The 23,757-nt window shown below is 38.7% G+C and overlaps 1 protein-coding gene across 4 annotated transcripts in view; it reads left to right on the plus strand.

The window, feature by feature from the left end:
* The first annotated feature begins 210 nt into the window (after window positions 1-210).
* rbfox2 (RNA binding fox-1 homolog 2) overlaps window positions 211-23,757 on the plus strand; it is an 80,161-nt gene continuing 56,614 nt past the window's right edge. For all 4 annotated transcript variants that reach the window (XM_062997795.1, XM_062997796.1, XM_062997797.1 and 1 more), the window contains exon 1: window positions 211-1,229. In XM_062997795.1, coding sequence (XP_062853865.1) covers window positions 975-1,229 — 255 coding nt within the window. In that variant the 5' untranslated portion in view covers window positions 211-974. The remainder of the gene's footprint in view (window positions 1,230-23,757) is intronic.

Genomic DNA, 23,757 nt, shown 5'->3' on the forward strand with positions numbered 1-23,757 from the left:
TATGTGGAGTGAGAAAGAAGGGAGGGGGGTTTCCACTGTAACTAGAGAGAGGGGGGGGGGGGGGGGGGTGAGACAGGGGGGGGGGGGGTGAGACAGGGGGGTGGGGGTAAAGCATAGGGGTAGGAGGGGGTAGTGGGAGGAGGACGCGGTTTCCTCTCCGCACACGCCGCAGGAACACAGCGCACCGACTGGGAAAGAGAGAGAGGAAACCGAGCAGCGAGCACTCGCACACACGCGCAGCACCGCCACTTCTCTCCTCTATTGTCTGAGAAAAGCGGACCGAACCTGATCCACTAAACGATGAACCACAAAGCCCGGACCGGTTCAGACTGACAACCAGCTTTAAGATCAACAACAGGGGTGGCTTTTCGTTCAGGCTAATTTTTTGTAAGATAAGGAGGAGGGAAAATTCGCCCTTCCTTTGAGGTAGGATATGGAGCATAGCATTTAGCCTCCGTACAGCTCAGACACACACACTTTTCTTCCACACACACACACACTGCAGGTTTAGCGACGCGCTCTGTTTTTTGCGCTCTTTATTATTATTAACGTTATTATTATAGTAAGGTTCTTTTGCGCGTCGCTCGGTTTATCCGCATTGTTTTTGGGTGGCGCATAAACAACAGTCTGCACGCTCTCACGTTGCGTTTAGGCCCTGTGCTACAAATGTAAACGCAAATGTAACAGAACCCGCAAGCGAGCTCATTACAGGATCGTTTGTGCCATTATTTAGGATATAATCCGACCGAATCTAATCCTGAAGCTAGTTTTATTAATCCGCTTGTTTGTATTAACCGGATTAACGACACGTCGGCTACGTTCACACCGCGTTCCCGTTACTAAACAAACACATCACTATATTTATATATTTCTATAAATATAGCGCATAGTCGGTTAAGACGCGCACACGCGGTGTTTAAAAAATAAGCGAATAGAACCGCAGAACAAAGGAGAGAGACGTCGGCGCATTTTCAATGTTAATGTCGACCGACGTTGCGTCCATCATGCTGCCCGTTAGTCGGGGACTGATGGAGCGGGACAACCGGGACTTGGAGACGAACACCAACCAGGTTCAGCAGACACAGAACCAAAGCCCGAACCCGGTGCGAGGGATGAAGCGTGGAGACCCAGAACCGGACCCGCACGGACAGGCTGCTGCGCCTCTTGGGGACTCCGTCGGGGCTGAGTGCAAGAGACCCCGCATAGACGGCGGTGCAGACATAGGCCAGGTAAGCACCTAAAATGCACCCAATTACAGTACTTCTATATATGTATATACACACGGTAATATATTTATTTAATTACAACAAATTTTATTCCAAATAGTCCAGTTTGTAAACTGTCACTGATCCCACAATTTCCAGTGACTCCCTGGTGTTGTATTTCAGGGTGTCCCATTGTTGTGTGTGTGCAGTTTGATATTGTCTGTAAATCATTTACAAGTAACAGAACCCAAATAATCTTCACCTTGGACTACTAACACCATGTCTGACAAATTATTAGTGGAAATTAAAAAAGGCACTTTCCATTTAATAGCACCTTTGTTCACATTTCTCACCTTTTGTGCATTGTTACCGGTTGAAGTCTAGTCATATCGGGTCAGTTCTAATTCTTAGTATTTATCACAGCTTCTTTAATAATAAAGACTAAATGGGATGACTTTATCTGGACAAACCAAAAAATATTAGCTGCTACAAGCCATTATGTAACCATGTCACATCTAGGGTTCACCTATGGGATGTTACTATAGTCTATTAACAACATGGAGGTTGAGGGGGTGCATCTGCAGAGGCTCTGAGTGGAAACATAAAATCTCTTTAACACACTTTCTTAACCCAATGGGAATGTAAACATTGAAACAAAGAAACAAACTTTAGGTTGATGCTGTACAGTGCAGCTTTTCAGTATTTTGCTTATTTTTACCAGGCTACTAAGCTATGACTTGGGCAGTTTGGTTTCTAATACAATTATAAAAAAAAAAAAAAATTAACTGCTGTAAGGTATTATGTAACCATGTCACATCTAGGGTTCACTTATAGGATGTTACTATAGTCTATTAACAACGTGGAGGCTGAGGGGATGCCTAAAATCTGCAGAGGCTAAAGGGAAACATAAAATCTCTTCACAACAATGGGAATGTAAACGTTGACAACAAAGAAACAAAGAAAATTTAGGGTAATGCTTTACAATTCAGCTTTTCACTTTTCACTGTGTTGTTATTTTTAACCAGGCTACTAGGCTATGAATTAGGCAGTTTGGTTTCTAATACAATTATAAAAACCAAAAAAATGTAACTGCTGCAAGGTATTATGTAACCATGTCACATCTAGAGTTCACTTATAAGATGTTACTATAGTCTGTTAACAACGTGTAGGCCAAGGGGATGCCTATGATCTGCAGAGGCTAGGAGGAAACATAAAATCTCTTCACCACAGCTTCTTAGCACCATGGGAATGTAAACATTGAAACAAAGAAAATTTAGGGTGATGCTTTACAATGCAGCTTTTTACTATGTGTTGTTATTTTTACCAGGCTACTAAGCTATGACTTGGTCAGTTTGGTTTCTAATACGATTATTAAAACCAAAAAATGTAACTGCTGCAAGGTATTATGTAACCATGTCACATCTAGAGTTCACTTATGGGATGTTACTATAGTCTATTAACAACGTGGAGGTTGAGGGGGTGCATACAGTTTACAGAGGCTCTGAGTGGAAACATAAAATCTCTACCACAGTTTCTTAACACAATAGGAATGTAAACATTGAAACAAAGAAAATTTAGGGTGATGCTTTACAATGTCGCATTTCAGTATGTGTTGTTTTTTTTTTTTTTTTTTTTTTTTTTTTTGTGTTACCAGACTACTAAACTATGATTTGGGCAGTTTGGTTTCTAATAAAATTATTAAAACCAAAAAAATTAACTGCTGCAAGGTATTATGTAACCATGTCACATCTAGGGTTCACTTATGTGATGTTGCAGGCCAAGGGGATGCATATGATCTGCAGAGGCTAGGAGGAAACATAAAATCTCTTCACCACAGCTTCTAAGCACCATGGGAATGTAAACATTGAAACAAAGAAAATTTAGGGTGATGCTTTACAATGTAGCATTTCACTATGTGTTATTATTTTACCAGGCTACTAAGCTATGACTTAGGCAGTTTGGTTTCTGTTAGGTTTGATTTTTTAAGCAGATCAGTCCTCTTTTCCTTACTGTGCTTATAAATCTGGAAAATCTACAAAAGGGGGATGTTACATAACAGCTAGAAAATTTCATATAGTTTAATACTCAAAGTTTAATGTAGTTTAAATTAATCACACAATTATTTAACTGTAATGGTACTGTGAATTATATGTAAAGTCATTGCAAAGTTGTAGGATACTGATACTCTGTGTTGAAATGAATCTCTGCATCCACTCGATTCAAGAAATGTAAATGGCTGCAGGCCAAAATGTAGACATGTGACGTCCAGGGTCAGAATGGCAGCATGACTGGCAAAGGAAAAATAGTTTAATAGAGTTGAATAGAATAGAAAACAAAATACTGGTTTTGAATCAGTTTCACAGAACCTTAGTGAAACATTTAGCAGGATTTAACATGGAAGAAATGTGGTTTACCAATGGAATAATAACCAGAGTTTACCAATGGAGTATTAGTTTACACTTTTAGGGCAGAGGTGATGTAAACCAGAAAAAAAACTGGATTTGTATCTCCGAGGGCTTTGATATTTTTTTAGGGTTGGGGGAAATTATGTAAAGTCTTCTGTCTATAATATTATTGCTGTAAATAAAATAATACAAAAGACAAGCTGTTCCAGTCGTACATTGCATTTAAAGGGTTGCAGTTTGGCCTAAAATATAACTGAGCACTGGACCATAGGAAAATCTGACATACACGTAGTGTGTTTAGCCAGCTTTTATTGTACTGCTGTAGATGAGTGTAAGGGCAGAAATGAATCACTGCGTCCACATGATCCAAGAAATGTAAGTTGCTGTGGGCCAATGTGTATTCATGTCACATCCAGGGTTCACCATCGGGCTTTTGTTCTTTTTATCGCAATTGCAGCATAAAATTAGGTCTTCATGATAAACAGTCTGTTCGTAATGGTAAATTGTGTTTTATTTGATATAGTCCTGTGAAGTGTACGGTTTGAACTGGTTGGTTAAGTTGTTGTTTTCTTGATGCCAGTATGGCAAAAGGTTGAAAAATGTTAAACAGGCCCTCAGACGATCCAGATGAGTTTCCATGTGCTGTTGATGATTCAGTGCAACCACATGTTCCAAAAAAAGTAAACAGCCACACGCCCATTTGTAGCTGTGTCAGACCCGAGGTTCAACAACGACGTGTTGGTATGTGCTATTGCATTTAAAAAAAAAGAGCAGAAAGGAGAAGAAAAATTGATCTGTTTCATTGATTTGCGCAGCTACATATCACACATTAGATTGTGTGATATATTATTCATTACAGGTTTGATTGAACCACTGCATTCACAAAACCCAAAAAATGTGAATTGCTGCAGAGCAGTATGCCACAATGTCGCACTCAGTGTTTACTCAATTGGGTGTTGTACTACATCTCAGTAGTATACTTGAGGAAAAGGAAGTATATATTTTGATTTCTATAAGCTCGTACGGTATCCATAGAAATGACTATGCTTAATTATGGGTTTATAAGGCTGTGCAATGTATGGTATGCAAATGAAGATGAAGCCCTTGGTGTGTATGGATGAGTTTGAGGCTTGGATAAACAACTGCATTCCAGTGATCCAAGACAAAAAATGAACAGTCCACTGTAATAGCAACACGGTATAAATATTTGATTTGATTTTAAGAAAGCTTTGTGTCAACACAATATATATGGGATTTTTGGATTTCATTGGACGTTCGTTCATACACGGTCTAAGAGACTTCAGTTAGCACCTCTCACCAGTGTATTATGATAGATAGATAGATTAATGGTTGCTGTTTTTAGTGACATGATCAAAGATGATGATCCATAGTTTTGATACAGTGTTTGGCCTGCATAGTTAGATCTGTTCAAGTTAGAAGAAGAAGAAAGCCTTTGTCATATGCTTGGAACCTTGGGTCAGAGCACAGGGTTGGCTGTTGTGGAGCCAAAAGGGTTAAGGGTCTTGCTCAGTGGCCCAACAGTGGCTGCATAGCAGAGCTGGGATTCAAACTCTGAACCTTTAAATTGATAGCCCAAAGCTCTACCTACTAGGCTACCACCATCCCTAGGGTTGAATGATGTAATTTCTTAAACTATGTAAATTGTGATTATATTTTATTTTTGACAATGCTGCTATTGTATCATAATAGTGTCATCAAGGGTGGGAGGGGAGGTGCACAACAAATTGAAGTAAGATTTAGCACTGACGATGCGTTGTTTGTAAAGTGGTAACATAATTGGCCTGGTACGATAATCACAAAAGACTGCAATCTGCAAAATAATCCCCCATATACATTCCAGATGAGATTTTTTTTAGGTTTGCCCATCTGTTCATAAGCACAATAATAAATATGATCATTATCTCCTTTTGTGTGATGGTCTGATTATTCTAGCTTGTGTAAACAGCGTTTCTGTTAACTACAATTAAAGTATGCGCGTTATCATTTTTTCTGGGGTTTAGCAAGTCGAGTAATCGAATGCATATACAAGCTCTGAGTTTTTACTGTGCTGAAAAACAGCCTCCACCAGGCCTCATCGACAACATGCCGAGCACTAAATAGTGTGTTAAATTAGTAACATCATCAGTTCAGTAATTTCTGTGCTGGGACACAATCAGTAATTATGTAACTTGAGATGCTGCCCAGGTCAAACAAGAGATGGCTCAAAGCGGGGCAGCACTATGTGCTCGTTTTTACCAGAGAGCAAATAAACAGACAAATAACTCAATATATATTTTTTTTCTTATTTGATTTAATTATTTAAATAATTTAATTACATAAAGGAAAATTAATTTGTTTTTAATTAATGAATGAATTTATTTTTAGAATTTATTTGTGAAATAGAATATAATAGTGATAGAATAAAAAGTCAGTTATTAATGCCATGATGTTAAAACAGATTGAACAGTTATTTGCAGTGACTGGTCGTTAATAAAGTTTATTTATGATCAATTAAAAAATAAATAAATAAAGATAGTGATGCTCCCACCTTACTAAACAGTAAAGTGCATTTAATGTCCAATTTTATGATGTACAGTTACACTTTCATAAGACCAGGAAGAGTCTCATTCCTTTTCATCCTTGGGTTGGTATAGAACAACGTCTTTGCAAAAACCCCGCCCTCAATCATGCTATTCCTGCCACGTTTAATAAACAATTTGAAGAAAAACAAACCCAGGTTGCGAGTTCACATCTGCGCCGTTTTAAATACACCCCTGAAATTCTGCACAGCTCTCTAGAGGATTATGTTTGCTCGTGCCTCATACCTTATCATTTTCCTCTAGCTTTTGCCTCCTCAGCGTTCTGAGGGAATTACCCCATGTGGTGCGCCTGTCCGAATGGATTTTCTCTGATTTATTATGGCACATCCTATACATACTAAGTGATGCAGTATGGGAGTTACTGGAGCATATAATTGCGTTAAAGTGATAAGTTTCTGTCCTCTGAGTCGTCCTTGCTGTTCCAGTGTTGGTTAAATAAAAGCAAAAAAAAGCAAGATATTAAAATGCTTTCCACATCTGTATGTGTTTAAGTAAGGGGATAGGGGGAAGGGACCTGAGAGGAATGAAGGGAGAGGGGGGGGGGTGGAGTCGGATGTTGAAAATTTCCAGACCAGCCCGGCGGTTTGTGTGATATTTTATCTTCTGTGACGTACTCTCTCATACTGGGGCCTCCGTAAGACCGTTGGAGACAATAGATGGAATTTGATAGTGTGATACCTGGACTTCTTATTTTACCCATTATGATGAGGTTTGCTAATAAAGCACCGCCAGATCATCTTTGTATATCAAGACTGATCTTTGTATCAGTTGATTAGTCTGGTATTTAAATATTGCACTGGCTTTGCACTGGCTTTACTGTTCTTGTTTGGGCAATACATACAAATATACTATGTAGACAAAGCAATGCGGGCCAATGCAGTGTTTCATGGACTAGTTTTTAAGTCACATTATAGACACGCCCTCAGTTTGTACTGCTCACAAATAAAAACATGATGGGCTCATTTCTTTAATGGGTACATTTATGATTTTTGATCTAAACAGCTCACAACTATGACGAAATACAATGCAAGGGTCAAGGATTTTGCTGAGGTGTCCAGCAGTGGTGGGACTTGTTTAATAGACCAGTACTTTAACCACTAAGCGACCACTGTCTAGCCCAAACATTTTTTATTTTTTATTATACAGCAAATCTACAGTATGTGCTTCTGTAAGACGCATTATGCCAGTCAGATAGATCAATGAGCCAGAATAAGCACACCATATGCCTCCTCCATACACATGTGCTACTTCCCAAAAACATGCTGTAGATGTCCTGGCTGTCCTTATTTGCCTTTAGGAGTCTGTAAGTAAGTAAAAAAGTGAGTGTACATTGCTTTGCAGTGGATTGAAAATAAAGAATTTATTATATAAACGATAACTTGTTACTATAAACAATGCTGTTAAGGTGTACGATGATGATTTATGGCTGTATGGGTATTCTATCATATTCAGCCCTGAAGACAAAAGCCATTATTCATCAGAGCTACCTTAGATAGCCTCTGTGTCTGTATTTTTCCATTGGCGCGCACTCTCGGTGTGCCTCGCTCTTTTTGTCTTAATGCCTTCCATCTGTTTGAGTATGAGCGTCCATCTCCCGCGCCAAAGTACTTCTCCGTCCATGCATTATTTAGCATCGTCCCCGCTTAAGGCTTCCATCTGACTTCTCTTGCTGTCTGTCCCTGCCTCTATTTGACCGCAGCCTTGGGGTAACTAGTACTAAAATGTGTGTTGTACCAGTCTGTGTGTGTTGTGTTTAAGTGAATGTGTTGTACGAGTGCGTATAAGTGTGTGCGTATTATCTTTCTAATGGCTCGTTGTCCCAGCTTAATGGTGTAGCCCTCCTCCAAACTGCAGCAAGACACACTCCTGGTTTTAATACACTCAATGCAAGGCAGATGGACAAGGGGGTGGGGAGTGGACCTGGGAACACAGTGTGTGTGTGTATGTTAGGGGGAGGGTAGGGAAAATTGCTATGGCCCTGCAGCCCAAAAATGGTATTGATCTTTGCTGAGAAGGCTTTCTGAAAACTCGACCGCAGTGCAAAAAAAGAATTTACTACTAGATAGAAAAGGTAAAAAGACTCATTTCACACAATAGAAAGGAAAGGGCAAACAAGGGGGCTAAAGAAAGAACGCGAAAGCGAGATAGAGAGGGACAGATGAAGAGAGCGTCGGTGAAGAGGAAAATGATTGCCAATCGTTAAAGCTCTTACTCCGCACAGATGTCAGGCCCTGTTACGCCGACATTACTTGCACTCGGTAAATCCATCTGAGGGAAATTTGCTGAACGTACACTTTCCAACCTCAGTCTGGAAAATAACAAGGGCACTTACACCACGGTCTGTTTTTGTACCTAGGATTCTTTTAGGGTTTACTAATTATGTGTAACTGTAATTGAGCTGAAGGCAGGGCTAGAACAGTACAGCTAAATTACAGTATGATGATACATCAATCTCTATAAATTAGCAGAATTTGTATTATCATATCTTTTTAGGGACCCGAAATAGAATAGGTCCTCAGCACCCCCTTGCTGTTCTCAAGAGGCAAACGACTGTGGCGCCTTGTTTGTTGTAAGTTGTGACCTGTGTCTGTCGAGGAAGAGATCCTGGTACTTGAGGGAAGTGGTGACTGTAGTTGCAATGTCCTCAACACAGTACTTTGGCTCCTACTTCACACAGACAGCAGGTTTGAGAGGCCCACTCCAATCAAGCGGCTGGTCAAGACTTGCCCTGGGTTGTATGAGATCCCTAGAAGGTGGTGGCTCAGGGTCAGTCGAGCGACAATACCATCTATTGTTTGGGTATACCATTCTTATAGCTTTTGTACACATGTGCTGAAGGTCCACGGCTCTGTTTATCCCCTTGTAGGGCTTAGAGGAATATGGAGAGTAGGATAGCAAATTATTTAAATGTTATATGCTGCTCACCTTAGCTTTTACCCTACATTCAGAATGGCATTGTGGGAATTGCTGGGACTGTGGAAGATGCCCAAAATTTGAGACCTGGACAAATACTGGTAGAATGCCTAAACAGGTCTAAGCCGATAACCTACTAAACCTTAAGGACATACAAGCCTTCCACATCCATCTCTCATAGCAGTAAAGAAGTGATTCTTACCAGGGACCTGGCAGATATGGATGAAGTGGAAATAGCATTAGAACTGGCATCCCAAGATGTAAAGGATGTTAAATAGATAAAGAAAACAAGAAGAACTAGAGCGCTAACTTCTTTAGCTTTAATGATTTATCTGGCTGGTGACCTCTCTGTGCTCATATAAGTAAAACTATCACTGTATGCTATAAAGAAATTGGTTTGGATTGTCAGATAAACACCAGTAATTGCTACAAAGAATTATGATCATTGTTATAGCCTTGAAGAACAAAGCTCCAATCCCACATGTAACACCTTAAAGCTTGACTGAAGATTGTTGCTAATTACAAGGACAAAAGAAAAAATAGATGCAGGAGATTTTTACTTTGGAACCACTGATTTAAACAAAGAGTTATTTCCAGTCTTGCTTGTTTAAATTCCTTCAGCTAGTCAAATTATAGGTACAGGGCTTGACTTCATTCTCATATTTACTTCTCACTAAAAATGGCAGAATGCTAAATGTCAAGCATTTTATAATGTTGTTGTAGTTGGTGGGAAACTCAGTCTGCCGCTGTTGGCAGCCTTGTTACCACGAAAGCCTAAGGTTTATACTCTCGATATAAATACAGCCTCTAACTCTACAGTCTGAAAAGCTTGTTTTGGTCAAATTGTGAAGTAGAACATTTGGTGTCTTGTGTAGCTGAATAGTTGTGTTCGCTGCAGGATTATGTGCTACATTCTGATAGTAACTTTTTAATAGTAACTGTTATTAGTAGTATTAGTGACATCTATTTTGGTGGTCCCTCACACCTAATAGTAACTTATTATTATTAGTAGTAGTAGTAGTAGTAACAGTGACCTATTTTGTAGTCCCTTACACCAAATAGTAACTTATTGTTATTACTATTATTATTAGTTAGTAACAGTGACATGTGTTTTGGTGGTCCCCCACACCTTATAGTAACATTATTATTATTGTTATTATTATTATTATTAGTAGTAGTAGTACTAGTAACAGTTACATCTATTTTGTAGTCCCCCACACCTAATAGTAACTTATACTTATTATTATTATTATTATTAGTAGTAGTAGTAGTAGTAGTAACAGTGACTTCTATTTTGTGGTCCCCCACACCTAATAGTAACTTATACTTATTATTATTATTAGTAGTAGTAGTAGTAATAGTGACTTCTATTTTGGTGGTCCCCCACAGCTAATAGTAACTTATACTTATTATTATTATTAGTAGTAGTAGTAGTAATAGTGACTTCTATTTTGGTGGTCCCCCACACCTAATAGTAACATTATTATTATTGTTATTATTATTATTATTAGTAGTAGTACTAGTAACCGTTACATCTATTTTGTAGTCCCCCACACCTAATAGTAACTTATACTTATTATTATTATTAGTAGTAGTAGTAGTAATAGTGACTTCTATTTTGGTGGTCCCCCACAGCTAATAGTAACTTATACTTATTATTATTATTAGTAGTAGTAGTAGTAATAGTGACTTCTATTTTGGTGGTCCCCCACACCTAATAGTAACATTATTATTATTGTTATTATTATTATTATTAGTAGTAGTACTAGTAACAGTTACATCTATTTTGTAGTCCCCCACACCTAATAGTAACTTATACTTATTATTATTAGTAGTAGTAGTAGTAGTAATAGTGACTTCTATTTTGGTGGTCCCCCACACCTAATAGTAACATTATTATTATTGTTATTATTATTATTAGTAGTAGTAGTACTAGTAACCGTTACATCTATTTTGTAGTCCCCCACACCTAATAGTAACTTATACTTATTATTATTATTATTAGTAGTAGTAGTAGTAGTAGTAGTAGTAGTAACAGTGACTTCTATTTTGTGGTCCCCCACACCTAATAGTAACATTATTATTATTGTTATTATTATTATTAGTAGTAGTAGTACTAGTAACAGTTACATCTATTTTGTAGTCCCCCACACCTAATAGTAACTTATACTTATTATTATTATTATTATTATTGGTAGTAGTAGTAGTAGTAGTAGTAACAGTGACTTCTATTTTGTGGTCCCCCACACCTAATAGTAACTTATACTTATTATTATTATTAGTAGTAGTAGTAGTAGTAATAGTGACTTCTATTTTGGTGGTCCCCCACACCTAATAGTAACTTATTATTATTATTAGTAGTAGTACCAGTGACGTCTATTTGGTGGTCCCCCACACCTAATAGTAACTTACAGTAGACACGTTAGTCATGTACTTAAAAAAGAATTAAACTGTAGCTCAGTTCATAAGGAGTGTGTCATTTACTGGAATTGTTTGTCTAAACTCTAATTTATAGGTTTTTGATTTTTACTTCTTTAGTTACATTTATGGCATTTAGTAGACACTTTAAACGAAAGTGACTTACAGTTGTGACTGAATACATTTCAAGCAATTAATAGTTAAGGGCCTTGCTCAGGGGCCCAACAATGACAGCTTGACATTGCTAGTCCTGTATCTTAACTGCTGAGCTACCACTGTTCTAGCGTTATGCTTATATTAGTAGTGTGGTAGATAATACAATTTTTTCATTTCACATTATTAACATAAAGCAATACATAAATATTTATAAGACATTAAAGTGTATTTTGACAGTCCATTTCTTTTCTTTCCAGATTTTCATATCCTGATTACTGTAAAGTAAGCTATCTGACATAGTTTGCTATGGAAAAGAAGAGACCTAGACACTAGCTTTGCCAGTTTTAAGAAATGAAATGGAAACAGTGTTAAGTGCCAGATTAAACCTTACAGTGTTGGTCCTGACTCAGTCAGAACCCATCTGGAAGTGATTTACCATATTTGGACTCTGCTGCTAGCAATACAAAAACAATAACAGCCCTTAATGCTAATCTTTACACTCTGGGAAGTGTACAAATCTCCAAGTGTGCTGTAAACTTTTCCCTATTTCTTTTCACTTCCACACTTCTAGATGGTTAAATGATAAGACATTCACTGCCCATGATTCCTAGTTTAGCTTTATGCTGTTTGGCTAGTCACACCCCACGCAAGCGGATTTACTATATCGCTAACAGTAAAGTGGCTTTCAGTTGTGCTAACGAGATCTGTGCTCTAATAGAAGTATTAAGTGTTTTGATCCCTCGTGCAGTCAGGCCAGATGGGTGGGGGTGGATTACTCTCTCACACACATTGTTAATTGGTTGATATGCTAACACTTAGCACTGGTTGTGTGCACACATTCTGTGCTGTGTATTCACCTTATCTAGTCCACCGCACTAAACTGGAGATTACATAGCCATACTGTGGAGGTCTAAAGTTTACATACACTGATTATAGCAGGCTTTCACTTGCAGCATTTAGCAGCTGTGCATATTCAGAGTGACTTACAGAAATACTTCCACAGTAAACATTTCATCTCTAGTACAAGCAGACGACAGTACGAGCTCAATCCTGCTGGATTGCTGTTGGTAGAAAAAGTATGAATATAAAAATAAAACCAATTGTTTTAAACAATAGAAACTTTTTAAAAAGGTGCATCTTTGGGCACGACAGTCAGAACTCAAGGAAGACAGACATCAAAACTTTTTGTACTGGTACCCAGGTAGTGTAATGAACTTTCCATGAACTTCCCCTGTTCCCTGAGTCTCAAATTGGTGGATCAAGATGAGAATGATTTGTCACTAAGAGTATGTGGTACAGGACAGGGTTTGTTAGGTTTTCTAAGCAACTGTTCTTTACTTTTGAGTTTGTTTTGTGTTATTGTAGGCTTTCTAAACCTGTTGGGTCAGAAATATACATCTTTTCCGGTATAAATAGTATTTCTTTCCTCTGAATTAGAAATAAACTTCAGCTAAACCTCAGCTTTTAAGATGCTGATTTTGAAACAGGGGTTTCATTCTTGCTTCACAGTATTTAAGCTCATAACGCTGTAATGTTTGCTTGAGAGTGGACAGTGGTGCATGTGTTCCAACTGCCTCTTATTTATTGCAGACCTGTTTTTATGTGGTGTTTTTGCTGCCTTTATTATAAGGTGACATGTTTTCCTCCTGACTTTGGTACAGCGACCAATGTTTCTTGCACTTTTGTATTTGCAAACAGTTTTGTACAGATACATTTTGGTATTCTTAACTTAAAATCTAGGATCTGCTTTCAAATCATGGCTATTTTTTGCCTGTACAGGGTGTAATGGGTGCAGTCTGACCAACCTTCTTTATATAAGCACAAACAATTCACCAGATTTAGTCAGACATGATTGCTGATAAGAAATTAAGAGGCCATGTCCCAAAGTTACTTGACATAAAATGTATTAAATTGGTTGTGTAGAAAGTTTTTTAAGTTGCAGTATGTATGTTTTAACTTGTAAAGGAACAGAGGTATAAACAATTTTATTTTTTAACTGATTTTCTTGGTCAGAAAGGGACAAATGGTAGTCTTGGAAAACATAAATTTCCTTTAGTTTATGTAAATCTTTTTTATTTATCCACTTCTATTACATCGCTTAGCATGTATGTTTAGCATTTACCTTTTGGTGTTTACTTTTGAGTATTTTAATCATTGAGCTCACAGTTGCAACTGAATATCGTCCAAACAATTGAGGTTTAAGGGCTCAACAGTGACATTGTGGTAGTGGAAGTCCCACTAGACCCAAACTTTACCTCTAAGCTAACACTGCCCCAGACTAAATTACCATTTACATTTTTTCAAACACTCTTATCCAAAGTGATTACAATTGAAACAGAACACAATGCAAGCAATTGATGATTAAGAGGCAATTGGTGGTGGTCAGTACTCCAGTACAGAGTATGTCATGCTTTTTCTGAAAGTATGTACAGTTTAATGCCATCCCAAATGTGCAATCAAAATCAGCCATCCAAAGATATATGTGCCTTCAAGTTAAGAGTGCTTCAATCATCACAATAAGTGTAGAGTGTTTATCTACTTAATCTCCAGTGTGAGAGACTGAGATCAACTTTGATATGAGCAGTGGTTCTGCATTGGCCGTTTTGATTATTGACTTCACTGGGCTAATACTGCCAACACAGCCCAGTGCCATATTTTATCCTGAGGTCGATTTTAATTGTCCTTATAGGACTGATAGGATTGCGCACACATGTAACCATGGCAACCCTAACCTTTGACCCGGTGGTTTGCGCAATAAACTGGGGTGTGGTCCGCCGATTAGGATTGCGACAGGCCCTAATGAACTCATTCATTGAGACCAGTAAAACACACACACACACTTTGAAGCCTACCATACACTCTCTGTTGATGTACTGGACTCTCGTCTATGGAAAATAAAGCACGCTGCTGTTTTAGTTTGTTTTTAAGGAGGGGAAGGAAAAACAGTGTGGGACGTGATTTAAAGAGACAACAAATCCTGACGTTCAGTGAGGGTGCGCTCGTCTGTTGTGGAAAGTTTTGTTAACGGCAGAAATTTTGACATCAAAATGATGCAGATTTGCAAAGCCCTGTTCATCAGCTTTCGTTAAACTCGTCTGGCTCTGTTTCCAAGAAAGGAAAAATTAGCCTTGTTTCTTAAATGTAAACACCTTTTATATTTTTACTTTATTTTAATGAAATGAATACAATTTGTCTCAGTTCCAGCTTGCACTTTAAACATATGAATTATATTTGCTGGATGTATTAATAATATTTAGAGCCAAAAATTGGTCAGGTCATTATTTGAGTTCTGTGAATTTTCACAAGGAAGCAAACCTTGAACATAGCCTGATTCATGCATTATTACCAAAGATAAATCTGCCTGATTTCAGCCTTGTTGAAATTCCCCCAGATAATCACTGATACCCCCCCCCCCCCCCACCTCCTTAATTTTAAGGCCTTATACTTATTGTCTTTTGCTAGCTTTAAACTGTCTTTTTTGCTTCCTGTCCCAAGACCCAGTTCAAACAGTTTTTGCTATCAAGTTACCAACAACAAGAACAGCTAGCACCAGCTGCTGTCAGCTGTTGATGGCATTGTACTGTTATTTAGTGGAATTCAAACTAATGTTGGGCAGTTCAGACCATCAGTGTAAGAAGTGTGTATACGTAAGTAGGAAAGGAATTTAACACAAGTGCCATTTGGCTGTAAAACTTTCTTCTTTCTGGCAGATCAATGGCAGGAAAAGTAAAGAAGCACTAGTTAAACACAATGCATCAATTTTATTTACATTTACATTGCATTTTGTTAAATTTTTTATTACATATGTCCAATGAATGAAATCCTGAAGCTTAATCTCGCTGCACTTTAACCATAATTGTTAGTGCAGCATGACTACCATAAATACACTAACAGATGTCCACGTTGCTTTTTACTCTGTGTGCTTAATGGTATGTTGGCTCGTCCTCCTGCCACAGGCCCAAAAGTGTACAATCCTTTTTAATGGGTTTGTAATAGGACCTGTAAGCTCATTACTTTGAGTAAGCTCTTTCCTAGAAGGGTATTTAGGAGTGTGCAGTGTGTTTATATGCTTTAGAAGTTGAGTGGAATTTGGCACAATGCATCCTTTCAGCACTTTACTCATTAAAATGAGAAGATATGCAGCCAGCTAGACTATGCTATGGCGTTGGGTGAAATGGTAGAACATTTTCACTATACATGGAAAGATTTTTACAGTGTATGATGTCACCCAACATTTTTGTAAGGTTGGCTTATAAATAAAAAAGTACAAATAAAACGACTATATTAAAGAAGCTACGAGTTCCGAAAGTGAGCAGTGTGTTGAAGTCTTAGTGAGCCACGTAATGCATTTTGTAAAAGCCCAGCCATTGTCAGTATTAGCATGAGTCACTGCGAATAGATCACCTATTCTTAACTTGCTGTGTGTAAAAAGTAGCTTTTAATATTTTTAATGGCCGTGCTGATTTTTGATGCACATTCAGTATATGAAAATACAGTAAAGTACTGTGTGGATATATTGCACCACCACTTCTAAAAGTTAAAAATCAATAAAAAAATACAACATTAAAAAAGAAAAAAGCATAATATTAATAATAATAATGTGCTAATATACAGACAGCTACCTGTTATCTGTGACAATTTCACCATTTCACGCCACCTTTAACATGGTTTTCTTCCGAACGTATACAGTTCTTTTTCTGTCTTGAGTAATGAAAACGAATACAATTTTATTGCCTGATAAAACCCACAATATGCTCAAAAACACATAGTAATACAATATTTTAGCCTGATAAAACCCACAATATGCTGTAAAACATATAGTAATACAAGATTCTTGCCTTATAAAACCCACAATATGCTCCAAAACACATAGTAACATATTATTTATGCCTGGTAAAACCCACAATATGCTCTAAAACGTATAATAATACAATATTATTGCCTGATAAAACCCATAATATGCTCTAAAACACATATTAATACTGTATTTTTGCCTGATAAAACCCACAATATGCTCTAAAACATATAGTAATACAATATTTTGCTATTTAAAACCACAGTATGCTCTAGACCATATAGTAATACAATATTATTGCTAGATAAAACCCATAGTATGCTCTAAAACGTATAGTAATACAATATTCCTGCCAGATATAGCTCATAATATGCTCTAAAACACACAGTAATACAAAATTCTTGCCTGATAAAACCCACAATATGCTATAAAACACATAGTAATACAAGATTTTTGTCTGATAAAACTCATAATATGCTCTTAAACACATAGTAATACAATATTCTTGCTATATAACACCTACAATGCACTAAAAAACATAGTAATACAAGATTCTTGCCTGATAAAACCCACAATATGCTCTAAAATCTATAGTAATACAAGATTTTTGCCAAAATAGCAGAATGATTCATTGATTGTAAACACAGATTAGAAGAGGGAGTTGATGTAAAGTCGTGGATCTGTTTATGTAACACCCAGAAAGAGTAAACTTAGTTTGCACATGAACCACTCAAGGAAAAAATCTGGAAAACACAGTAAACACAAAGCCGTCCACACTTCTCTAATACACACAGCTCTTGTTCTCTCAAGTGCCCCTTCTCATCTTGTACCATTTTACTGGGGACCTCCATCTCACCCGATCATATTCCCTTTTCCTTTTCCTCCATTCGTGCTCCCTCGCTTTTACCATCTGTTAACTTGCAGTCTATTCTTACTCTCTTTTTTTCTACCCTTCCTAGGTTTCTTTTTACCTGGGTACAGGAAGGCTGAGTTCAAGCTAGAAAGCAGGAGGCCACCAGTCTAGGCAAATGTAATGCTGTATGCTTTAGATGCCATGTACATTTCCCTTATCCCAATCTGGGTTTCACCTATCTACAAACAGACCTTGCACAGCATTTCTGGCACACATCTGCCCAGCTGGGATTATTACATTACATTATTGTAGAGTTGAATTAAATTCAATTACGTATAAATTCAATCAATCATTGGTAGAGCTTGGCATGAGAACCAGGTACTCAAGTGACAGCATTTGTTGATTATTACAGTGTACGATTTTTATACACGTCCATCAAATACATTTTACATCATGTAGAAGTGAGTGACATGCTGGCACAGCAGGTAGCACGGGTTTAGAGCCGTTTTATTTAGGTACTCATTCCTGGTTTGCCCCACCTCCCAAAATATTAGTTTGCAGATTGGCTTATTTAAATGGGTAATTATGTTTTCTTCAGAGACTGTTCCTGCTTTGCACCCAGTGTTTTTGGGTACGACCACCACCAAAGTAAAATAAAGCAGATGTTAAAGTGGAATAAATAAATAACCTAAGATGTAAAGTGTATTTATGTGTAACTAAGGCCCCACCTAATTCAGGGCGCCATGGACCATGAAACAAGCCTTTTCCCGTGTAATATGCAATTTGCTGTGAAATTCAAAATAAAGATTTGTGTTAAGCAATTTAACATTTTTTATTCGCCTATAATTCAAGTGCTTTATGTTTACTGAATAATTTACACTATGAGGCGGTCCTAGCAATCCTACGGCAGTTCAGATAGCAATTAGCTAAATGGTCAAGATGTCAACATGTAAAGCAGCTAGAAACACGACTCGGGTAGCTAAGTTTGGAAAACTCCCCAATGATTCTGTGGACACGGGAGGGAGGTGTCAAATTACGGACAAGAACTTTCGTCTTTGAGACTGTTGCTGGATGTTCTAGGTTTGCATTCAACCAGTGAGGTAGGGTGTGCTGTGTGTTGTAGCTTCCATTTATTCTATCATTTAATTTATGAGTGTAATTTAATGAGTGTCGTGAAATGTGGCACTTTTCTTTAAAAATCCATGAAATCTGTAATTTTAAAACAATTTTTCTTGTGAATTTTAGGACTCTTATGTTTAACCCAGAAAAAAATAGTTGAATGTTTTTTTTCCACCCATTAATCTGCATATTTGTTAATTTACTCAAGCCAAAATGTGCTCTTCTGTTAGTGATGGGACAAATATACACCGATCAGCCATAACATTAAAACCACCTCCTTGTTTCTACAATCACTTTCCATTTTATCTGCTCCACTTACCATATAGAAGCACTTTGTAGTTCTACAATTACTGACTAGTCCATCTGTTTCTCGACATACTTTTTTAACCTGCTTTCACCCTGTTCTTCAATGGTCAGGACCCCCACAGGACCACCACAGAGTAGGTATTATTTGGGTGGTGGATCATTCTCACATGGTGGTGTGTTAGTGTGTGTTGTGCTGGTATGAGTGCCCCATGGGCAGTGTCCTGTGACCACTGATGAAGGTCTAGAAGATGACCATACATATATATACAGTGTATCACAAAAGTGAGTACACCCCTCACATTTCTGCAGATATTTAAGTATATCTTTTCATGGGACAACACTGACAAAATGACACTTTGACACAATGAAAAGTAGTCTGTGTGCAGCTTATATAACAGTGTAAATTTATTCTTCCCTCAAAATAACTCAATATACAGCCATTAATGTCTAAACCACCGGCAACAAAAGTGAGTACACCCCTTAGTGAAAGTTCCTGAAGTGTCAATATTTTGTGTGGCCACCATTATTTCCCAGAACTGCCTTAACTCTCCTGGGCATGGAGTTTACCAGAGCTTCACAGGTTGCCACTGGAATGCTTTTCCACTCCTCCATGACGACATCACGGAGCTGGCGAATATTCGAGACTTTTCGCTCCTCCACCTTCCGCTTGAGGATGCCCCAAAGATGTTCTATTGGGTTTAGGTCTGGAGACATGCTTGGCCAGTCCATCACCTTTACCCTCAGCCTCTTCAATAAAGCAGTGGTCGTCTTAGAGGTGTGTTTGGGGTCATTATCATGCTGGAACACTGCCCTGCGACCCAGTTTCCGGAGGGAGGGGATCATGCTCTGCTTCAGTATTTCACAGTACATATTGGAGTTCATGTGTCCCTCAATGAAATGTAACTCCCCAACACCTGCTGCACTCATGCAGCCCCAGACCATGGCATTCCCACCACCATGCTTGACTGTAGGCATGACACACTTATCTTTGTACTCCTCACCTGATTGCCGCCACACATGCTTGAGACCATCTGAACCAAACAAATTAATCTTGGTCTCATCAGACCATAGGACATGGTTCCAGTAATCCATGTCCTTTGTTGACATGTCTTCAGCAAACTGTTTGCGGGCTTTCTTGTGTAGAGACTTCAGAAGAGGCTTCCTTCTGGGGTGACAGCCATGCAGACCAATTTGATGTAGTGTGCGGCGTATGGTCTGAGCACTGACAGGCTGACCCCCCACCTTTTCAATCTCTGCAGCAATGCTGACAGCACTCCTGCGCCTATCTTTCAAAGACAGCGGTTGGATGTGACGCTGAGCACGTGCACTCAGCTTCTTTGGACGACCAACGCGAGGTCTGTTCTGAGTGGACCCTGCTCTTTTAAAACGCTGGATGATCTTGGCCACTGTGCTGCAGCTCAGTTTCAGGGTGTTGGCAATCTTCTTGTAGCCTTGGCCATCTTCATGTAGCACAACAATTCATCTTTTAAGATCCTCAGAGAGTTCTTTGCCATGAGGTGCCATGTTGGAACTTTCAGTGACCAGTATGAGAGAGTGTGAGAGCTGTACTACTAAATTGAACACACCTGCTCCCTATGCACACCTGAGACCTAGTAACACTAACGAGTCACATGACATTTTGGAGGAAAAATGACAAGCAGTGCTCAATTTGGACATTTAGGGGTGTAGTCTCTTAGGGGTGTACTCACTTTTGTTGCCGGTGGTTTAGACATTAATGGCTGTATATTGAGTTATTTTGAGGGAAGAATAAATTTACACTGTTATATAAGCTGCACACAGACTACTTTTCATTGTGTCAAAGTGTCATTTTGTCAGTGTTGTCCCATGAAAAGATATACTTAAATATCTGCAGAAATGTGAGGGGTGTACTCACTTTTGTGATACACTGTATATATATATATATATATATATATATATATATATATATATATATATATATATACACACACACACACATACATATACACATACAATATACTGTATATACACGGACAGTTTGAGAGGAGTTCTCAGATCCTGAAAGAAATTAAGTACATGCCTCTGCTTATGTATGACTCACAGTCTCTGTTCTTCATCACCCACCCTCCCCCACTCTCTCTCTCCTGCTCTCTCTCCTTTCTTACTCTCAATTTTTCTGACAGGCTCTCTACCTCTCTCCTACTTTCTCTAATCCGTATTTCTCTTTCCACTTTTTATCTTTACCCCTTTTTCTCTACTTCTCTCTACTCCTCTTTCACTTTTTTAAACCTTAACCTCTCTTCATTTCCTTTTCTCTACCCCTACCTCTCTACCTTCCCCACTTTGTTTTTCTCGGCCTCTTATCCTCCCCCCGCCGCTCTGTCTGGTGAGTCTCCAAGACATTCCATGTCTCAAATCTCTCCATCCCTTTTTTCTTTCTTCCCTCATTACAAATACATGGTTACCAGATGTGTCCCTTTTGTTTTCTCTTCACCTCATCACATTTTGCTCTACTGACTCAGTTATGAAGCATAAAAACTTTACTTCTCACATTCTGACTGGGGTTTATCACAGGTTATTAACATATTGAGTTTTGTTTGGTGCATTTTGAGAACTTCTATGTCATTTTCAGGTCAATTGTGATGGAGTTGGTAATTTATTGTACACTGATCAGCCATAACATTAAAACCTCCTGGTTTCTACACACATTGTCCATTTTATTAGCTCCACTTACCATATAGAAGCACTTTGTAGTTCTACAATTACTGACTGTAGTCTGTTTCTTTGCATGCTTTGTTAGCCCCCTTTCATGCTGTTCTTCAATGGTCAGGACCACCACAGAGCAGGTATTATTTGGGTGGTGGATCATTCTCAGCACTGCAGGGACACTGATATGGTGGTGGTGTGTTAGTGTGTGTTGTGCTGGTATGAGTGGATCAGACACAGCAGCGCTGCTGGAGTTTTTAAATACCGTGTCCACTCACTGTCCACTCTATTAGACACTCCTACCTAGTTGGTCCACCTTGTAGATGTAAAGTCAGAGACGATCACTTATCTATTGCTACTGTTTGAGTTGGTCATCTTCTAGACCTATCAGTGGTCACAGGACGCTGCCCACAGGGCGCAGTTGGCTGTTTTTCTTTTGGTTGGTGGAATATTTTCAGTCCAGCGGTGAAAGTGAGGTGTTTAAAAACTCCATCAGCATTGCTGTGTCTTATCCACTCATACCAGCACAACACACACTAACACACCACCACCATGTCATTGTCACTGCAGTGCTGAGAATGATCCACCACCCAAATAATACCTACTCTGTAGTGGTCCTGGGAGAGTCCTGACCATTGAAAAACAGCATGAAAGGGGGCTAACAGAGCATGCAGAGAAACAGATGGGCTACAGTCAGTAATTGTAGAACTACATAGTGCTCCTATATGGTAAGTGGAGCTGATAAAATGGACAGTGAGTGTAGAAACAAGGAGGTGGTTTTAATGTTATGGTTGATTGGTGTATAAGTTTCCCAAATATGTAACTAAGCTTTGGCAATACGAATGTCCATATTTTATGCCAATAAAGTTACGTTTAAGTTCAACTGAATTCTTTAGTGTTGTTGCACCAGTGTAGAAAAAATAAAATAGTGAATTTAATATTTGCTAAACTTTGGAATAAGCAGCTCTTCCCTCTAATGTTATCGCTGTTCCCACTCTCTCCGGACAGTACACAGCGCTCAGTGGGTGATGTGCGAGTGCTGTGTGTTCCCTCAGGGGATCCACACAGAGGAACATTGGTTCCAACAGAGCGGCCAGAGTACAGGCGAGAAACGAGCGCGAACAGCTGTTTATAAAACTGGACGGAGAGCTAGTAATAGAAACCATGCGGCCAAGGAAAAACTGACACCATTTCTAGTCACGTGGCCCCTCCTCTGTTCTTTAATTGGCTTGTGAATCCTAAAAACGGACGGCCAGAAGCAACTGTGTGCACCCTGCTGGTTCTTACACCACCGCAATGTCTCAAATAGCTGTTCCGAAATCAGACGGCACTCTAGTTCTGACTTTGACTTTTGGAGAACCACAACCCTTCCTGTCCAGTCGGTAATAGGAACAAGATTTACAGGATTATCTGCAAATAATCTCTTCAGATTAGGGATTATCTCTAGAAAGTGCGAAAGTGATAGATTTTCTGGATAGTCCAGACTGGGATTCAGTCTTACAGGGAAGTGTTGGCGAGTGCAGGAGTTTGATTATCTAAAACAAACATTAACTTGATCTTTTGCTCTCTAATAGGTAACTGTTAAACACAATGCTGTCTATTATTTCACAGCCCATTCACACGCCAAACATACAAGGTTTGTTTTGTTTTTTGGATCACATGGAACAGGTTAATACTATAGGAAGGATGTATTGGTATTGGAAAAGTACAAACAACTGTTTATTCAGATGTTTTTTTTTTAGGTTTCCCCCATTTAATTCCCAGTATAGTCATCCCCGATCCCATTCCCGATTGTGAATCCTGATTAAGGACAGACAGATCAACAGATTACCCCATGCACCATCCATGTCAAATTTGCAGCCACTAATCACCTGCTGGCATTGGGTTCCCACACAGAGCCCTCTTGCATACGGATAGCCACACTAAGCTCCATGTAACTTCCCCAGGCACCTGGATCACTCCCAAAGATCACACGTTGCAGCAGCAGTGAGAAAAAACCCTGTCTGACCGTCCCTCCCTTAAGGACGGGCAATTGTGTTTGCCGTGCACCACCCAATTTTTACCCAATTAATTCTCAAGCCCAAATTTGACCCTCTCACCAATTTGAATCATCTTGCAGAATCACTGCTCAAAAGCCACGAGTGTGTTTTGCAATTTTGCAAAAGATATTTCTGTTGCACCACTACATTTTACTAAAGATAGAAAAACACAGGGTGGCTTGACGATGCAAAGCACCATGTATTTTAATAGTTGCTTCTTGTATGAAGTATGGCAGGAGTACGGCAGCCTCTTCTTATTGAGG

The sequence above is a fragment of the Trichomycterus rosablanca genome, chromosome 6 (genome assembly GCF_030014385.1).
Source record: "Trichomycterus rosablanca isolate fTriRos1 chromosome 6, fTriRos1.hap1, whole genome shotgun sequence".
Lineage (NCBI taxonomy): Eukaryota > Metazoa > Chordata > Actinopteri > Siluriformes > Trichomycteridae > Trichomycterus > Trichomycterus rosablanca.